This window comes from Channa argus, chromosome 20 (assembly GCF_033026475.1).
Source record: "Channa argus isolate prfri chromosome 20, Channa argus male v1.0, whole genome shotgun sequence".
NCBI classification, from domain to species: Eukaryota; Metazoa; Chordata; class Actinopteri; order Anabantiformes; family Channidae; genus Channa; species Channa argus.
Genome location: NC_090216.1, coordinates 14793895 through 14812833, shown reverse-complemented (window position 1 = coordinate 14812833; position 18939 = coordinate 14793895). Strand labels below are relative to the sequence as shown.

General features: G+C 39.0%; 1 protein-coding gene across 5 annotated transcripts in view; it reads right to left on the bottom strand.

Moving 5' to 3' along the window:
- mrtfab (myocardin related transcription factor Ab) overlaps positions 1-18939 on the bottom strand; it is a 38928-nt gene that overhangs the window by 10665 nt on the left and 9324 nt on the right. For 4 of the 5 annotated variants that reach the window (XM_067487708.1, XM_067487710.1, XM_067487709.1 and 1 more), the window contains exon 4: positions 3302-3367. In XM_067487708.1, coding sequence (XP_067343809.1) covers positions 3302-3367 — 66 coding nt within the window. Of the gene's footprint in view, positions 1-3301; positions 3368-9437; positions 10253-18939 lie in introns of those variants that run through there. The other variant, XM_067487712.1, reaches the window with a different exon arrangement.

The window sequence follows — 18939 nt, the reverse complement described above, 5'->3', positions numbered from 1 at the left end:
TTAACTGAGGTTACTTTGTTGCAATGTAAATTCAGTAACCATTTCATGTACCACATCCTTGCATATATTCATTATATGCATTTATATTTTCGTCATTGTAAATGAAAACATTGCACCTGCATCATAATACATAGTTTTTAAATTGGAAAATTAGTCAACACTAGATTAATAGTCTGAGGATATTTATAAACAATAAATTAACTACCACACACAAAAGAATCTATAATTATAGCTGCTCTCAGTCATGCAAAGTACCTAGTAGTGTGTGTGTGTGTGTGTCTGTGTGCATATGAGTAGAAACACATTTCTACATTTTTAGCAAGCTAACATTTTCCATCTGACTTGACTTGTTCCAAAAGCAAGTTTAGTACTTTTGATAACAAGCAGTCAAAAAGTATTAAAGTTATCAAAAATTTAAATATCACTTAATTTTATTTATAGTTTTATTTAACACCTTAACATTTATGTTAAGGTTTTAGAAAAGCTCCACAGACACAAACAAGGATCTTCTCTTTGTTTGGGGAAGGATATTGGGAGGAAAGTGGCAGTTACAGTGACATAACAACAATCCTCTGATTGCCCAAAGGCTGCCAAGGGTGTGTGAATGTGGACATTCTGGCAACAGCAGGGGATCTACTGCACTGTATGTGTAGCTACAGTCAGCTAAAAGAGACAACTAGTTAGGCAATCTTACTACTAACAGCTACTAGTGATACCAGCTCAGACCAAAATAACTAAGCTAATACCTAAATTACTAAGCCATCGTGTAGAGCTGGCATCTGTACGGATCAGCCCCCACAGTTCAGGAGGCATGTAATCTAGGGACGGAGAAGCTAGTGTATAATGTGCAACTTTACGCTAGCTGTAGTAAAAGAATCTAAATCATTCCCTGTATGCCCACTCTTCAGGTATGTATTATTGTTATTAAATTCAAATAAATAAGAATGCTACAAAAATCACTACCCCCACATTGCCACGACGGCAAGATGCTACACCTCTGTGCCTGACACTTTGGATTTATCCTCTTCCCAGACAGACATGTGGACATCACTGTATTGTAAAAATAATTTAAAGTTACAATATCAGATGTTTTTGTTGTTGTTGTTTGTATTTATTTGTTAAAAGGAAGAATATACAATTTACAAAAACTACCGCCATGCCTCATACTGCAATTTTAATGTAGCAACTAAAGATTTCATACTTCAAATTTATATTTTAATATTCTTTAAAACACGGATATTGTGAATGCTGCCCCCTCCAATCTGAAAAATAATCCATTTCTGCACCCGTACTAAACTGTGACTGTAAGACCATTACGTAAAACAAAGTGCCATAGCTACAGTATAAGTTGTTTAATGACAGATCTCAGTAAAATCAACCTTCTTGTGTTTTGTCTTGACTAAAGGAGCCCTGCTTCACATAAACGAATTAGTTATTGACAGTCCTACAGCTGTTGATAAGCGGTCAAACACCTTGCTCAAGAACATCTAGGTGGTGCTTACTAAGAAGAGGAGGATGGAAAGTTAGTCATTCACACCACCTACAGCTGCAAAACCAATGTGACAATTCAAGACCACAGTATAAACTGACCTTTCTTCACTGTTGTAAAAAGATTATAATGTCATAAACATATTTTACCAATGATGACAAACATCACTGTATTTTTTAAAACTAAACAAAATGGGTGAATTTCACCATAACAAAGTTGTTGTCCATACAAGGTGACGGACCCTTGTCTTTTTGTTCTTTAGAACTTCATATGATATGTACTCTCTTATAATGCAGCAGGGGCCTCGACCTTGAAACAGCTTTAGATCTACCTTGCTGTGTCTCAACGCAACAGATGAAATTAACTCTTTAAATTCCAGTGTTTGAGTAAAACCTCACCTTGTAAGCAAAAAATAGTTTTTTTACGAACCTCTTGTAAAACCACGCTTTTCGTTAGTCTCTCTTTATGCATTTTGACGGTCTGTCTCTACAAAAGAGTCACTTTAGAGTGACATACTTTACAAGTATAAATTGATATTGCCTGTTGCATGAGGAGGACAAAGACAGATTTACTGTAATGATAAAATGTTCAATGGTGAGACTTCATGCTGCCCATTAAAACACGCCTTTGGTCTGAGTGTCCTTTTCACTGCAGTCTCATGGCTTACCCATACTATTATGCACACTGAGAGAAGATAGTTACTAAGTGCATTTTAGTGAAGTGATATGCCATCCCAGGGTCAGATGCTGCCATTGGCAAACAGAAGAAGTGGTTTCTACAACAAAAGGAGATGTGAAAAGAGCTTAAAATAGTTTTTCACGGAATTTATAAGGACAAGAATTATTTTGTAGCTACTAAAAGGAATGTGGCTACTTGCTATTTGTCTTGTTCATGTTTAGTTTCTCTGAACATAACAGCAGCCCAAGCAAATCATCTACCTCAATGTGCGTGTCATAGAGGATTAATGACCATATACATCAGAGGCTAAATATTGGGAGGTAATTTTCTTTAACAAAGAAAAACCCTTTGTTATTTTTGCCTGTAGCTACATTATGCTCTAAAACTGAGGAAAAGTTTAAAAACTACATTGCTGTTTCTTGTGATGTGCGGAACTCTGAAACAGGAAGTGGATACAGAAGAGGAAGCTGCCCCATTTGATAAGTCAAAGTGGTGCAAAGACACCAAGAAATATGACACATCCATAACACCCATATACCGATAACACATGCAGATTATGCCTGACATTTTCAGCACAAAAATAACAATAAATGAAATAAAAAACAAATGCAAAACCAGCGTCAACCTTGAAAACTCTGTATTCCCTGAAGACATTTTCATATAAATTAACAGACAGAGAGATACAATTTACCAACATATCCTGTCGAGCAGATATGGATGACTACATATATTGTTGCATTAAGCCCATTAAGCATGTGAATCAATCAACCACACACATATAACCCCTCAGCACTGCTATTATAAATAACTTATTCCTATTTATGACTGTGTTTGCAAGCCATCTGACGGAGCAAGAAACTCCGTTGGCTCAAAAAGCCCAGACAAAGTGCCTTTGCTGTCTGCATGTCTGTTTAGTGTCAAAAGATCTTCCGCACAATAAATAAACCTATATCATTAGAGCTTTTTCTGTAGAGTGGATACTGGGTGCAACACTGGCTGCACATATAAAAATATACCATGCAAACATATTAAAATGGGCCTAAATACACTAAAAATCCATGGTAGAACTTGCTTCTAATGGAAATGTATAGAAAAAGGAGACACAGCATCACTGGATATGAAGCAGAGACTTACGTGGCATGATGCCTTGGCTGACCAGTTCCTCTCGTGTGCGTCTTTGCTGAAGTTTGAGCTGGAGGACTGCATGGAGACAGAGAAGGTGAGGGGGAGAGACCGAGGAGAATAGTGTTAGAGATGGCCGGTTGTAGAAACTGCAGCAATGTAGCCCTTTGCTCTTAAAGCATTTGTTTCTTCTCTTATTGTCCACTGGTCAGCAGCTACGTTTAGATATATAACCATGCAAGGGGAATCCAGATTCATTTGGAATTATATGAAGAGGATCTGCACTTAGTGGCATGCACCTTAATCTCCTATTTCCCCCGTCCTTTCGTTCTTCTTTCTAAGTTACAGAGAAGGCGGGTACAAGAGGGTGTGAGCAGAGTACTACATGTTTCCTGTTTCTGGCAGTTTTTTTTAATTTTTACTTCTGTGTGCGCATGTGTGTGACAAAACAAAAAAGTAATCATTCAACAAAGACTCAGGGAGAGATATAAAGCAAGCACAGCAAAGAAGATGAGACAAACCAGCAAAGGAAGCAAAAAGAACAATGAGACTGCAACAACACCATCCTGGAAGTAGACGAGAAGAAATAGTGCATATGGGGTGATATGGCGTCATTTCAAAACAGGAAGCACTTGTTACATAACACAAAGCCTGTGAGAGAGAGTTTTAAGAAACTCACTAGTGGACAAAAGCAGTCTAACTATGATTGACCTATCTGCACATGGAACATTTCATTTATGCCCCCATGTTCTTATCATTTCACCTCAAGTCAAATTAACTTTATTACACAACCCCTAAGCCTGAAAGCAGTATCTTTCAAAGTAGCCTCATAGCAATACGTGAATGTTAAACCAGCAATTAGTAATGACTAAAACGTTGTTAGACCGAGGTAAAATAAAGAATTAAAAAATAAATAAATACAGGCAGTTGGAGCATCATGTAATTCCACTGAATTTCTTCACCTGCTGCCCTTATCAGTGTCACTGCAAAGTAACTATTTGGGGAAGTGAGTAGGCCAAATTAGTGTCTCACACTGCCAACCAGCTAACGACAGAACCATGTCTTTTCATGACAGAAATGTGCAAAACTGACATAAACCATGCTCATCTTGGTTTGAATGGTTGATAAAAATCAAAAGGAAATTACAAGTATGTTGTTGCCAAATGCTATTTTCACTGACACAGACATTTAGCGCCGATTTACTCAGCTGAAACTTGTTTTATTATGACCAGCTGCCCCTGCTGAAGGGGTGTGTGAGTGTGTATGTGCGTGAAGTGGAACACCCCACTGAGGCTTCCCGAGCATTTCTGGCCATGGCTGTGTCTGCTACTTTGAAGGCAAGCAGCACCTGTTCCTTCCCACCAACAAAGTGACATCATTGGTGCTCACAGGCTAGCTAAACAAGTTAGCCACCCTATGTAGCTGCTGCTTGATAAGGCCTCTGTTATGACTAACAATCCAGGCTTGGACAGCAGCACTGAAAGTCCCATGAATTATCTTCAGAGATTGTGCAAGTAAATGTCATTCTTTGGCTCTGAATCCTTGCTGCGATCCCAGCTCTCCTCCGTTATATTTACAAGGGTGTATGCTCTGTATCATTTTAAGGATCAGACTAATACTACAGACTCTACTCTGGAAGCATTAGGATGTCACTTCACATTTAGCAACATTAACAGCCAGGCAAGTATTCATGTATATGTTGCAGACTTCAACAGCTAACAGATTAATTCTCACTCATGGACAAACACTTAGAACACAATACATAAAAATACATAGAGCCTGATCATGCCATGGCTAAGTGCAGGATAAGCTGCCACAACACTAGGCACTTCCAAGGGGTTTATTCTTGGAAAAAGAATCTTACACTTTCTCCTTATCCCAGCCTCACACCCCAGTGCCCCCTCCATTCAGAAACCAAAGACTCTCAATTTACCTACTGTACTTATTCTCTCCTGCACTCTCTTCATTCCTCTCTTTTTTACTGACCTCTGGCAGTAACTGAAGTGCAAGCACTGGGGGTTCAGACCACAGTGGTTTGTAATAGAGGTAATGAACAGTTTATCGACCAACGTCTTTGGTATATCACAAACTTTAGACATAAAAACATCACAATCATTATTAAACCCAATTCTTTTAGTGGTCTAAAGAAATTTGCAGAAGTGACACATTAGATAAAATAGTACTGTTGCAAAGTGTGAAAAGCTGCAGTGGTGTTGAAACTGTAGGCTAATGTGGGGAAACCAAAGATGACAGTGCAACTAAATTTATAATGAATAACAAACTAAATTTAAAGCTGTCCACCTTCAAGTGATAAACTTTGATAGTCTTTGTTCAAAAACATGGTTGGAGAGAAAAGGGCCTACTGACAGAAACATGGAACTGACGCTAACAAAACATGGGATTAATTGTATTAAAAGGATCCTTCCTTTAAAAGGAGTTCTCACAGTAACTTGGTTTCACTTGTGCATGTAAATCTATAAACCGTGACCACCGTTGATTCTAATGTGTGTAGTCAGGTAGAGCCGAATTGATATTTGAAGATTTGGGATAAAAAAAAAAAAAAAAAAGTCTGTCTTTTGGAGACCAGGACATGCTCTGCATCTTAAATCAGGTTTAAAGGCCATTATGGTTAATTTAAGGTAAGGATGAAAAGGAAAGACAGTTTTAGTGGGATACTAGGCCACAGCCAAAACTGGCCTCTGCAGTCATAAAAAGTTAAAACAAAGAACAGAGGGGGAGAGAAAGATAGCAGAGATTGCTGCATTTAGAGCTTTTAGATGAAGCAGAAGGAACGGCAATGAATCCCAGTCTACACAGGTCACTTTACTAACTTATTCAAGCCTGTAATCTTTTGGCTAGAACGGGGCATGTCTAACCAGACGTCTAACCTAAACTGCTGCACAGAGAGAATATAAAGTAAAAGCCAATTCATGTACACATCTATGTGGCCACAAAGGTCAGTGTTACATTTATTTGGCAATCATCAAGTTTGCAAGGGTCTGCACGAATCACTAATGTTGAAGTCCCTGTAGGTAGTCCACACTGCGAGCACAGCTGCATATGGACAATAAAGTAGAGACTGATTCAGTACATATCTATGTCTCTGTTTGTCTGTCTCTGTGTACTGTTTACTTCCCATCCCTTGTCCTGTTCCTTGTAATCATTCATACACACTTTTTTAGCCAAACTCCAGAAACAAAGAGGCACCTCGTCTCGTATGTGTACGCATACCCATGGCTGTGAAATAATCACAAGCATGTCTCCATTTGTCATGGGGGGCAAGTAAAAATCACAAACAGGCCATAAGCATGAGAGCAAAACATTAGGTTCTGATCAGCTTTATTTTTTGGAATTAATTTCTTAGTTTTGTGTTCAAATCCTTTATTGGGGGTACAGCAACTGTCAATTCAAACATGTTTTGCATTATTAGTAACCTTTTCACTGATAAAATGCCACAATAAACAACAAATCATCCCATAGTATTTATAATGTTACATGATAAAAAACCTAATATTTAACCTGATGTATATCTAAAATAAGTAATGAGCCAAATTGTAGCTATAACCAAAGGAAGACTTTTGACCAATTTTGAACTTGGCTCTATTTTAGGGTTTAAATTTACATCAATACTTTTAAACTTCCCTCTGACTTCCCTATATTAAAATATTGTTCTGCTTCTACTGGGAAAACACCTGCAGATGACATCACCGGGAGGAGTTTTGCATCATTAGGAGTTCAGATGATGTCATCTGCGGAGCTCTGGAAAAGCAGGTTGACCATGATTACAAACACCATGGTGTGAGCAACAAGACAACATAATCTGAACTGTGATGTCATCTGGAGGCATTTTTTAGTAGTCGAGAGTAGAGAAATATTTTGATTTAGGGAAGTCAATTGGAAGTTTAATGGCATTTATGAAAATGTACTACAAAAACCCGAACTTCAAAATCAGTGAAGGCGTTCTGGTGGCCTGGTAGTTCAATGGGTATAACAGCAGGATGGGATGCAGAAGTTCAAATCCTAGCCTACCCACCAGGTGTGTCCCTGAGTGAGACATTCAGTGCCAGCTCCCTGGTTTGTGCTAGTTAGGTTTAGGGTTAGAAAGGTACCAGAGAGGGAGACAGAATAGGTTACTGAGGCAGAGCCAAGTTTTAGGTGGCCAACTGGGCTAATCCTGCTGTAATCGTGTGTCATTTGATCTGATTAAACATGTCTGAGTTTGTCAGTGTCCCCAAAGACCCCTGGGCTTGGCACAGCTGAGCCTGCACACACTCGCGATGGCAACACACACACGGACGCTGATTGCTACATGCTACTCTATACTGGGTGAGGAAGTGGGCGCATGAGAAAACAAACATACATGAAGACAATGACACACAGCCAGCAACAAACCTGGTAACACAAGTCGAACAAACATGTTTTCAATGGATGTTACACTTGGTATTGGTGCTGGAAATGCTCTATGTGGAACATGTGCTAATAGTGTGTGGCATGAGTTCATTGTTTGAGAATGGAAACTTAGATGGGCAGGAACAATTCCAGGTTACTCCCAACACCTTTGCTGTGCTGCACTACAGGGAAACCAGAATCAAGAATGGTTGTTGTGAACAAAAATTATTTAAAATTTCAGGGAACAAAAATTCTCAAACCCTTTATACTTTATGCAAATCTTGTCCATTCTTAAGACGTGATGTGTGTCTTCCTTGGTAAATATACTAGAGGTTAGTTGTTGGCTAAAGCTTTCTTCTACTGTTTTTATTTCTTAGCCCTTGCTCTTAACTAGACTACTTTTGTCATTGCAACCTCAAAGGAATGTGTTGTTTCTTCTGTAGTCAGTCATCTATGACTGTTGTAATGTTAGCTATAAACAAATGTAAGCTTATTTTTCTGTTGCACTGCCTCTGGATCATTCCAAATTAGGCTGTATTTGGATCACCACTTTTTGATACTATGTCACTGTTGGCTGTCTAGATTTTTCCATTTTTATGGGACAAGATGTTTTTGTAACCCTTCTCTGTTGGTTCTAAATCCCAAAATGTGCAGTGGCATTACGTTTAATTTGATTGTGCAACATATGTGGTTTTCAATAACATTAAAATCATATTTGATACAACCTACAATACTCTGCAATAAGCTACACATATTTATAAGTGGACTCTTAGAACATTTTTCCAACATAAATCCTCTTATATAACCTCCTTTTTCGACTCCTTATCAGTCTCTTACTGGATGGGGATAATAATTTTATTTTTACTTTTTATTGTGATTTAGGGACCAATAACCAGACAAGCATGAAACTGACACCAACAGAAACTATTAAACATAAACTATGGACATCCTAATATGCTGAGGGCTTTCACCACATATTTTAATCACTGCTCTGTGACATTTAATAACCCTGTTCTGAATCATTTGTCCTTCTGATGCAACAGGATTGAATGTTGTGTCTTCGCTAGAAGGTTATGCTGCAGCTACGCAAGTCATATAAGCTAAATAACAACATTACTATGACTACAGGTCAAAGAATACGCCGTACAACACGCATGCCTTTAGCCCCTTTACTGGGAACACCCTGCCACAAATATCTGCCATATTTGTTTACAACAGCCTTACAGAGTCATCACATTTCTAGGTTTTTTTCCCCTTTGCTGATGCCTTTCATGTCAGGGAGGCAAAAGGGACAAACTAAAGAAGGTTAACTTAAGAACACGGACTAAAGATCCAGTAGTACCCCTAGCTAGAATATTAATTCAAGCTACCTAGCAGTAGCACTATTTGCCAGTTGCTTTTTGTCATTATGCATGCACACGAGCATGCAGGGAATGTAATATTAATTCTGACAATGGTTTTCACTGACGTACAGATAATCAGTTGATAAACAAATGTGGAAAATATACTACAATTGTTAGCAAGTTAATATAGATGTAAACAGTTCACATTTATCAGATAGAATGTATAACCACTTTGACTTCCATCCATCCTACAGGGACCAGGATAGCTATTCCTTTGTTTTTAGCACATCCTCACTAACCATTTGTATGAAGTGTAAGGTACTGATATGAACCTATAGCCTGAGGGACATTCAGTAAATGCAAATCTTATCAGATATCTTATGACTGTGCTGACTATGTACATTTCCGGATCCCACCTTCTTTCAAGCTGTGATAGACATGTTTGTCATGTTCCATCTTCAGCTGTGCCTTCTCCATGTCATCTCCCATTGGAGGAGAACCCAGGTGGGAGGGTGCAAAGGACAGGCAATGGTTGGTGTCCAGCATTATCGATCAGAATGGGAATGAATTATTTAATAAACATTGAACTTCTTGGTCAAAAGTAGTGTCGCTCTTAAGTTCCAAATGTGGGCAGTTCCAGCCGACGAGGGAAGGGAATAAGAGTCCACTCGATGTGTCAAAACTGCACCAGCTGTCCTCTCTTTCCAAGGTAAGGGTAGGAATCAGATACTTCAAAAGACTTCCATACAGGTCAAAGAAAATCTCCTTTTAAACCAAAACAAGTCTGGAAAAAAAAAGACGCTACTCGTGCCTCTCCTCTCTCGCCTACACCGGAGTAATTGAATGGTCTGTCTTAGCTTCTCTGCTGTTCTGTTCCTTCTCCTGCTCTCTCCTTCTCTTGCAGTGGCAACCAGCAAGTCACGACAGCACTGCTCTGCAAAGGTTTCCCAAAAGACGAGAGATAGAAATCCACAGGGAAAGTCGAAAATGAAAAGAACAAGGGAGCTGAGGGGAGGAAACTGAAAAGAGGCCAGTAGCGGAGGAAGAGAGGACAGCAGTGAGCTCAGCAGAGAGACTGCTCTGGTTGCAGCTCTTCCTGACTCTCACACACATACACACACAAGCAGGGAGTGATGCCGATAAAGTTCTCCTGCTCAGCTGTTGCCATTCGTTCACTGTTCCAGGGTGAGGGGGGGCTGCCACATGCAAACATCCTCACTATAGACCAAAATCACAGAACCATCGATGACAGAATCTTTACTTAAACCCTTGTGCACACACAGGTCTACTCTCAAAAATGGTGAATCGGAACAATTTTTACTGCTAAAGGGGAGACACTACTAACCATTTTCAATAATGACCATACCACTCATCACCCTTTGGAAAAGGTGCAGTGGTTAATTTAATAATAGGATGAATCACAACTATTCAGTGATCGATACCTAAATCACCACTGCAATACTAGAATGTTGTTAAAATATTCTACCTTTGAAGAAGGCAACTTACTCAATGAGAGGGCTCAATAAAATATGTTTAAATTAAAGTAGCCATTCTAATTATGTTGGTTTTTAGTCCAGTACCACCACCAAAGGGTTTCTGGCTGCTGCAGAATTCCCATGGTAAACACCATCCCCCCTCTTTCCACTGTTTTAAATAGCAGGACCAGCTGGCCATAAGGGGGCTATATTCAGCTTAGTATCACCTGTGCACTTGGAGGGTAAGATTACTTTGAGGCACCCACATAGTGGCGTGCAAACTCAAATGCAAACTTGAAACCAGACTGTCACTGAGAAAAAGGTGAAATTTTCATTTTACCATAATCTAAAGGTTCATTAATTAAAAAACAACCCGAGGTTAATACATAGCAAGCACAAAACCTCAGTTTGTGATGTCATACTGACTACTAGAGAAAACACCTTGAACAAACGGTGGCTGGTATCTTAAATAATTGTTTATCATGAGTGTGTGATTAAAGTCCTCCTGCTGTTATGATTCACAGTCTGGGCAGGAAACAGAGATGACAACACACACTGGGATTACAATGTCGCTGTGCAGGTTAAGCCAATCTCAGCAATACATATTATAAACTGACATGACACATGCTAAACATCTAGGCTTATTTACCTAATTAATTTACCTTTGTTACAACAGATTTCTTGCAGCTGCAAGCTTGTGTTTACAATACAACTTTGTTTTAACCAACCCTACCATAAAACTAAAGAAAAAACTAATAAACAAACAAAAACAAACCACAACCCACAGTTAAAATAACCCTATATAATGGTAGCAATTTACTGCTTAGTAGGAAGCATAATTCCAGTGTTGTTAAAGGATTGTCATTGCTATCTTGACCTAGAGATAAAGGAGCAGACTGCGGGGGCGTGTTTGTGGTTTTAGGGCTTGTTACTCATAACTTTTGGAAGCACAATAGTGATGCTGTGGCACTAGAAAAACTAAGGCATTGCCATGGTGATTACAATTTACCCAGAGGGGAACATGAAGGCCTCAAAGATATATCATGGCAAAACAAAAAATGGGCTAAAGTGGTAGAACAACAATGCTATCTCCAGCTCCATGTCATCGGCATGACTAAAACGGTGTAAAAAAATAAAGTATTAGCTGCGTCAGGTCTTGAGGTTTGCCAGTGTTCGCCAAAATGTATACTAAGGCCTGTGCGTACTGTTTGAGTACAGGATTTAATTCACACCCATTTGATTGAGAGCTGATCTTGACCTTTAGCAATTCTAATTAGCCTTCATACTTCTGGAATCAGGAACATTCCACTAAAGCTATTTGGCATTGAACAACCTTATCATGGTAACATTTGTAGGAATTAAAAACAGGACAGGATATAATTACTGTATAAAAGTCGAGCTGAAATAGGCTTCCTGTAGACGTGTAAAGAAAGAAAAGTCCCCCACAACTTCCAGTCGGTCAATGTAACCTGGACAACAGAGGTCATAAATGCTAAAGAAAAAAAAAAATTCTTAAAATGGCTGTTTCATTTTATGTCTTTATTTGTTTTTTATAAGATTCACTTTTCTACTTTGGAAGACTTCTATTTAGGTCCTAAACTGTTTTAAAAGGCAAATGGCATATCATGTGAAAGACAAAAAAAAAAAAAATTGGCATTAAATGTGCTTTAAATAAATAAACTTACACTTTTTTAACTTCTGAAAAGCAGAAAAAAATATAGTGTAGAAACATGAAAGCAATTAAATGTAGGGCCAAAATATATTTGTCTTGGTCTTTTATTCCTTGTAATTTCTTGAGTCTGAAAACATTAAATCTAATATAATGTAAGAGTTAAAAGAATGACTTGTTGACCAGGTGTGTCAGAAACAGATCCAGGTTTAATTATGCAGTAGAAATATTCTGTTAGACCACTTGCTGTAGGATCCCTAACATTAGCTCCACGTTGAAATAGTCAAGAAGCTGTAAAAAGATAAATTATGCTCCTTTATCTTGAAGTCGGACTGACTACAGCCCGACTGTGTCTTAGTTTCTACCTTGGTTGTAGAAGGTCATTAACCTAGTGCCACAGATTGTGCATCCTTCAGATACATCCTGCCCGAAACAATGACCCACACCACATTCTAATAAACTCCCCAAAGCAATTAGTAGTTTCCACAAGCATCTCCCTAGCATCACAAACACCACCGGGCAAGAAAGCTAAAGGTGAACCAAAGGTGAGGAAAATTCTTAGAAATGAAACAGTTTGACCTAGACATTTCATCCATAACTGGCACTGGAACTCTACCATATTTGCTAAGAACATGATTGAGTTGTAACTTGAGACTCCTGTCATTACTCTGGCCTGATTTTTTTGAGTGCTTGTGATTACCACTCTCTACTTTTACAATACTTGCAATGTTCTCCTCCTTAATTTAGATAATGGTAAACTTAGCTTTTTACCATATATTATTTAGGAAATGTTCTGCTTTTAACATGGATGCACCAAGAGGTTTAGGATATTGTAATCAGGAAAAATATTTTAATTCCCAAAACTAGGGAGAATTTATTGTTTTGAACTCTTTACAGAAACTCAAGTAATATATTGTCACTAAATCTAATGATAGTATCGTATTTTCAGAGGCTGTCGTGGGATTTGAACAGTTCATTTTAAGTCAAAAGTGAGTTGACAAGAAGACAGATGGATAAGGAATGCACCACACAGATGATATAAACAAAACCAGACCAGACAGGAGACCAAGCAAGCTGATTGTCAGTCTACTACAGGTCAAACCAGCCATTAACATTCCAGAAGGAAAAACAGAAGGTGTTTTTTTTCCTTTACGTCCTGGTTTCCCCAACTCGCTCCAGTGTGGAATGTACCAGCACCACTCTCCGACCAAACACTGACATCAGACCTAAGATTTCATAACGCTGATCCACTGACAATTTTGAACTGTAAAGAGACATGGCCTAAGAATTCTAGTTAATGATATCTTAACTAATGCTCTCATACTGAAAACACTGGAAGCTGCCTGACAGCTCTGAGGGTATGTGTGTGATATAGCAAACCTGCTTTTAATCACTTCCTAAATAATTTTAGATTTCAACCAATACTTGTTTATTTGAATGAAATCAGTAACTGGGAGAATGTGACTTCTAAAATTGGCATAATCCTCTAGACTAAAGATATACAGTATCACTCTGGATCATGCTGGATTTTTCTGGAGCTACATTATTGATCCTCAGTCCTACTGCAGTTTTACAATGGAGATACACAGTGGAGCATCTTCTAGCTGAATGTTAAGTACATTGCCATTTGCTAATAGACTATTTTTGAATTGTAGTGCACAAACTCAGTATCACTCACAATTGTATCAAAATTATTTGTCAGATTATGCAGCTACAGAATGAAAAAACAAAAGGAAAGCAGACTGGGAATTTAGGTTGTCAGTAAAGGGAAACTACACTATAATACTAACTTTGGTCATAGCTTGAGCTTCTGTAGTTTTAAAAACATATTCACAAAACTAGGGTAAGCTAAAATTATGAGAAAACAGGAACAGTCAGCAGTATCTTTCCTTCCAAATAAGTTTTACTAGCTTGGACATTTGTTTTAACCACAAAAGATCGTCGCTTGTTTTTGCTGCCTATTTAGTCCCTTGTATTGAGCGGTGTTCTGTGGTACTACCAATTACTTGATTGGGTAAACCACTTCGTTTTCTAAGTAAATGAAAAGATGGTGAGCTAAATAATTTACTGTCCTAATACATAATTAAATATTCTTTGTTGACCAGTCTGTATTAGAAACCCTCACTATGTCAATAACTTCTACTCAAACTGAGGTTCAATTGTTCACTGGTGAAGGGGAGAGACTCATATATGAGCACAAGTGTTGAATGAAAACAGAGCTATAGGCCAGCTGGCAGCTGTTGGCATCTGGTAACAAAAACCTTTACTGTAAAACCAAAAAGACCCAGGGAAAAGAGGAGGTGAGGTTTTGCTTAGCTAATGGGATTTTCAGCAAGGCTGAGAGAGAGGGAAAACCATAGTACCAGAACTGGAGAGGGGTGTCCCCCCCCCCTGTGCACTCATGACTTTGTAATAAACTCTTACATAACTTAAACATCTGAAAATAATTTTATTGTAATGCACCCCCTAACCTCCTGCCCTAATTACTGAGAAACACTCCTTTCTTTTCTTCTGTATAACTGGTTTCAATTTCAGTCAGACAGGAGGAGACCTCTGGGCAGACGGGCAGCAAAGGCAAGCAACTACAGAGTGAGTGTCGGACACAGAGGGTTTGCAGGCCTTGATAGGGACAGTGTCTCTGCTATTGTATATGTTCTTGCAAGTGTTCATCTTTAGGCTGAGCTTTGGGATTTTACATGCCTTCTTTTTCCTGCCTTCCCCATCTCTCCTCTTTCTGTTAATGTATTTAACTTCTAATAAAAGCCAGCCTGTTAATTTGCTACAGCAATCAAAATGACAGGGTTTTTATTAGCTCCAACCTTTAACGAGGACACCGGTTTCTATTTTGAGTGAGAGTTTGAAATGGTATTATGCTGATGCTGAATGATGTGTACCTTGGATAAAACTACAGAAAAAAAAAATCAACTGAAAAGCCTCTTTTTTTGATACCTATGACTAATGACCTAGCACATGTTTATGAGAAACCTCCCTCATAGTTAAGATACAAAAATTGAAAGATGGGTTGTTTTCATCAAGCTACCAAAAACTAAAGCTACTGACAAAGACATAACTTGGACCCACTCAATGTCCTTTTAGAAAGAGTGTGTGAAGAATGCAAAGGTATGGAATAATCATGATGAATCTCTAATGGCCATAAGTATTTCAATTCAAGCACAAACAGCTGTGTTCTTCAGTCTGGTCTGACAGTGAATACACTGGTAGCCATGTGCTAAAAGTAGACAGTGACAAACAGAAGAGACAGGAGCCCTCTGAGTTTTCCCTGTAGCCTGGAGTCTGGTGACACTGGTTATGGTTTCTGCTGTTATCAACAATATTTTCTTTCTATGTACGAGAACCAAAGCTTCATTCTGACATTTTGATATCAGACTTCATATCAGACTAAGCAATTTTCTTCTTAGATGGGTAGAACTCAGCGTCTTAGAGTTGGTATATTAAAAGAATAAGACCCAGCATTTCACAAAATCTATGTATGTGTGTTTTACATGCAGGCGAAACAATGTCTGCCATGAAAAAGTGTAGCCCTCACCGCCTCCATCTCATGCTGTCAATAGCAAATTTCCCTGCACATGGCTCAGTTTTTGAGTCATTCTGATTAAACAACAAGCATCCTGTCAGCTCACAGTGAACCCTGCTACTTTCATTAGCAAACATTGAGTGCACCATACTTGCTGTTAGCAGGTGAGTCACAGGCTAATGGTTGTTCCATTATTCAGAAACACCAGATTGAGCTGAGTTGGAGATGAGTCAAACTACACCAGCTTCTGTCTGTGTCGTTGTGAGCTGGAGCAACCACAGGTTTGTACCTGAGACGGCAGCAGCTTTCAACTGTCATGAGTACACCACAGAAACCCTCATTCATATTTGTAACACTGATTTTCTATGTGCATATGTGCATGTGTACTGTGGCTGTGCAAATCATGCAGTTCAACATAGTATGTATGTATTTGTATACAAATAAATATAGAGTACTTGCACACTTAGAAGCTCAATTAGTGTGTGTGGAAGTGGTGCGTATGTGCAGATGTGCGTACACCTATCTGCTCCCTGCTTTAAGCCTGCTGTGAGCCTGCATGCCCTGAAGTGAGATCCAGTATGTGTGTATGTCTTTAAAGATCACTGAGCTACATGAGTGGGCTTGTATCTGTGGGTGTGCAGGCATCGTGTTCCTGTTGGTACGAGCAGCTCTACGAAGCTGATGAAGCTCTTTTCTTTAGCTTCAGGCTACAAATCTGAGTCCTTGCACTTTTCATTACCTAAAAGGAATTTACTAGATGACAAATCAAAGATGTGAGTATGTTAGTGCATGTTGAGAGACAGCGTGCTGTCAGGACACACTGCTGTTAAAACAGAAGGCTACCAAAGCCTGTGAATGCACGTCCAGGTCCCGACAGTGACACGAGTTGTGAAGTGTGTTTGTGTCCCAGTGAGTCATGTGCCGTCTGGGGGTGAGTGTGTGTATGGTGTGGTGTTCTGGACACATTTAAAATTTAAGCCTCTCACACCACTTGTCTCAGTTGCATAAACACATTTCTGCCTGTGTATTTATTAGACTGGGAGCTGATGACATTTACCAAAACACTACAGCATTTGGTCACCTGTTGTTTAGATTCTATCCGTTATATAATATCACTGGAAATATGACTTAATATAACAACCCACAGACCACCATTCATAATCAAATACATGCCCAGATTCTTTTAAGAAAATACATATACTAAAAGAAGTATTACCATGGAACAACATGCTGCCATCATTAAATCCTTGGTATATGTTAACTTTGGTGTCTTTTCAGTGAGTGTTTCAATCAAGTTATTTCGATATTTCATGGTCATAATGGTTACACAATGCCATGACGGAGCGAAGGAGACATGCAGCTGGACTATGTTTACTGCAGCTGTATGTTTGGATTAGATTCCAACATGCTCCTTTTCCTTCCTCTGTTCTTTCTCCGTGCCGAAGTAGGCCGGTGCTTATTTATTTTTAAAATATGAGTTCTCTCTTCACTTATTTTACATATATTCATCCTCTTCCTTTAAATTCATGGTTATTCTCTCACTTTCGTGCCATCTATCAGTCTCTCCATCTCATTCTTCCCTCGCCCCTCCTACTCTCAGCCTGACAGAGTGCTGTGGGGCCTCTGCTCTTGGCAGCCTACCAGTCTGTTACATAACAGTACCATAAACCTCCTTGAATCACTGCTGGGCTAGGCTAGCCTCGGACAGGCTACATATTTAGCTAATGAATCTTTAAATAGTGCCCAACAGCATAGGATTCTAGGTGTTAGTTAAGATTACTTTGGCATTTCTGTTTGTTTGAAGACAGACCAATCATTGCTGGCTGTTGACCAGGGCAAAACACTGATGACATCATCAAAAAAACATCACAGAGCCACCTACAGCCAATGCCCTGTCATTAGTATGAGTGGAGCCAAAGTGGGACATGATGTTAATATGTTTCTATTTACAATGTCTGAATGATACAGTTATCCAGACATTTGTACTTAGCTCAATCAAATACCTCACTGGTGGAATTTCCGCTTGACTACACAAGCCCAGCACTTGTGTTCAATTGTTAGCCTTTTCTTGATTAAAAATCCTACTGCCATTCCTTTTAATCAACCTCTAACCTGGCTTTGGTTAGTTTGTGGATTATCTTAATTGTGTGCCTACAACACAACAGTGAGTGGGCTTTCAAAATAAACTAACTTCTACAGCAACCAAGTTGTATGATTAGTAGTTTTAGGTGTACTAATTGATAGTATGTGACTAAAACCTAAACATGCGGACGTCCAAAAAAAAAAAAAGAAAATCACTGCAGCCTACTGCTGACCACACTTCTCACTGATAATCCACCTTAGACTCTCAGTAGAAGTAGATGTAGTCTGTTTCCTGATGTGGAACAATATGTTCTGACTGAAATGAGTAGGTCATTTCAAGTTAAATCTGGAGAGTCTGTGATACCTCTAACCTACTTTTCCCCCTTTGGCTCTTGTCTCCCTTAGCAAGCCCGTGCTGAGTCCTCTATTCTTCTTTCCTCAGCTAACCAATAACTGTCCAGCCCTACCTGGATCCAGGCCAGTGGTCAGTTCTCAGTGAGCAGTGGTAGCTTGGCTGGACATATGACAAATGGTTTGAGTAAAGTTGAGAGCTGTCAGTTTCTGGGAAAAGCCAAATTTAACTTAAACCTTAAACCTCCTGAACCCACTCAATTGTCTAGTTTGGCTTAGGAGAGACTCTGCAACCTTGGCATCATACATGTGTCTACCCCCTTTGACCTGGAGATCCCCTTGAGGTAAAACCTTAAAAACTACATTTACATACTACATACACTATGGTCTGATCTGCCACTACTTCAGACTTATAACAGAACTGCTTCTCAACTTCAAAAGTGTCAAAACTCAATATGTAACTGATAACACTTGGAACTTGGTTTCTTTTAAAGCATTCATTTTGCAGCTGCAGTTTATATTTACGGTATCCTCCCGTCTCGTTATGAGAGCTTCTAACAACAGCGAAAAACCTTATCACTGCTTGGCACACTAAATGCCAACCGGTTTGTTTGATAGTAAGGGCATACATCTTCATGAAGGAAACTTTAACGTTAGGGAGCAAAGTTTTGCAGCTAATGCACAGCAGCCAATCTCGTATAAACAAGTAAACAAACTCTTACAAACAACAACAACAACAAACTCTTACACCTCACCTGTAGATAGTTAAGTTTAGCTGAAGATAGACGTTACAGGTAATGTCACTT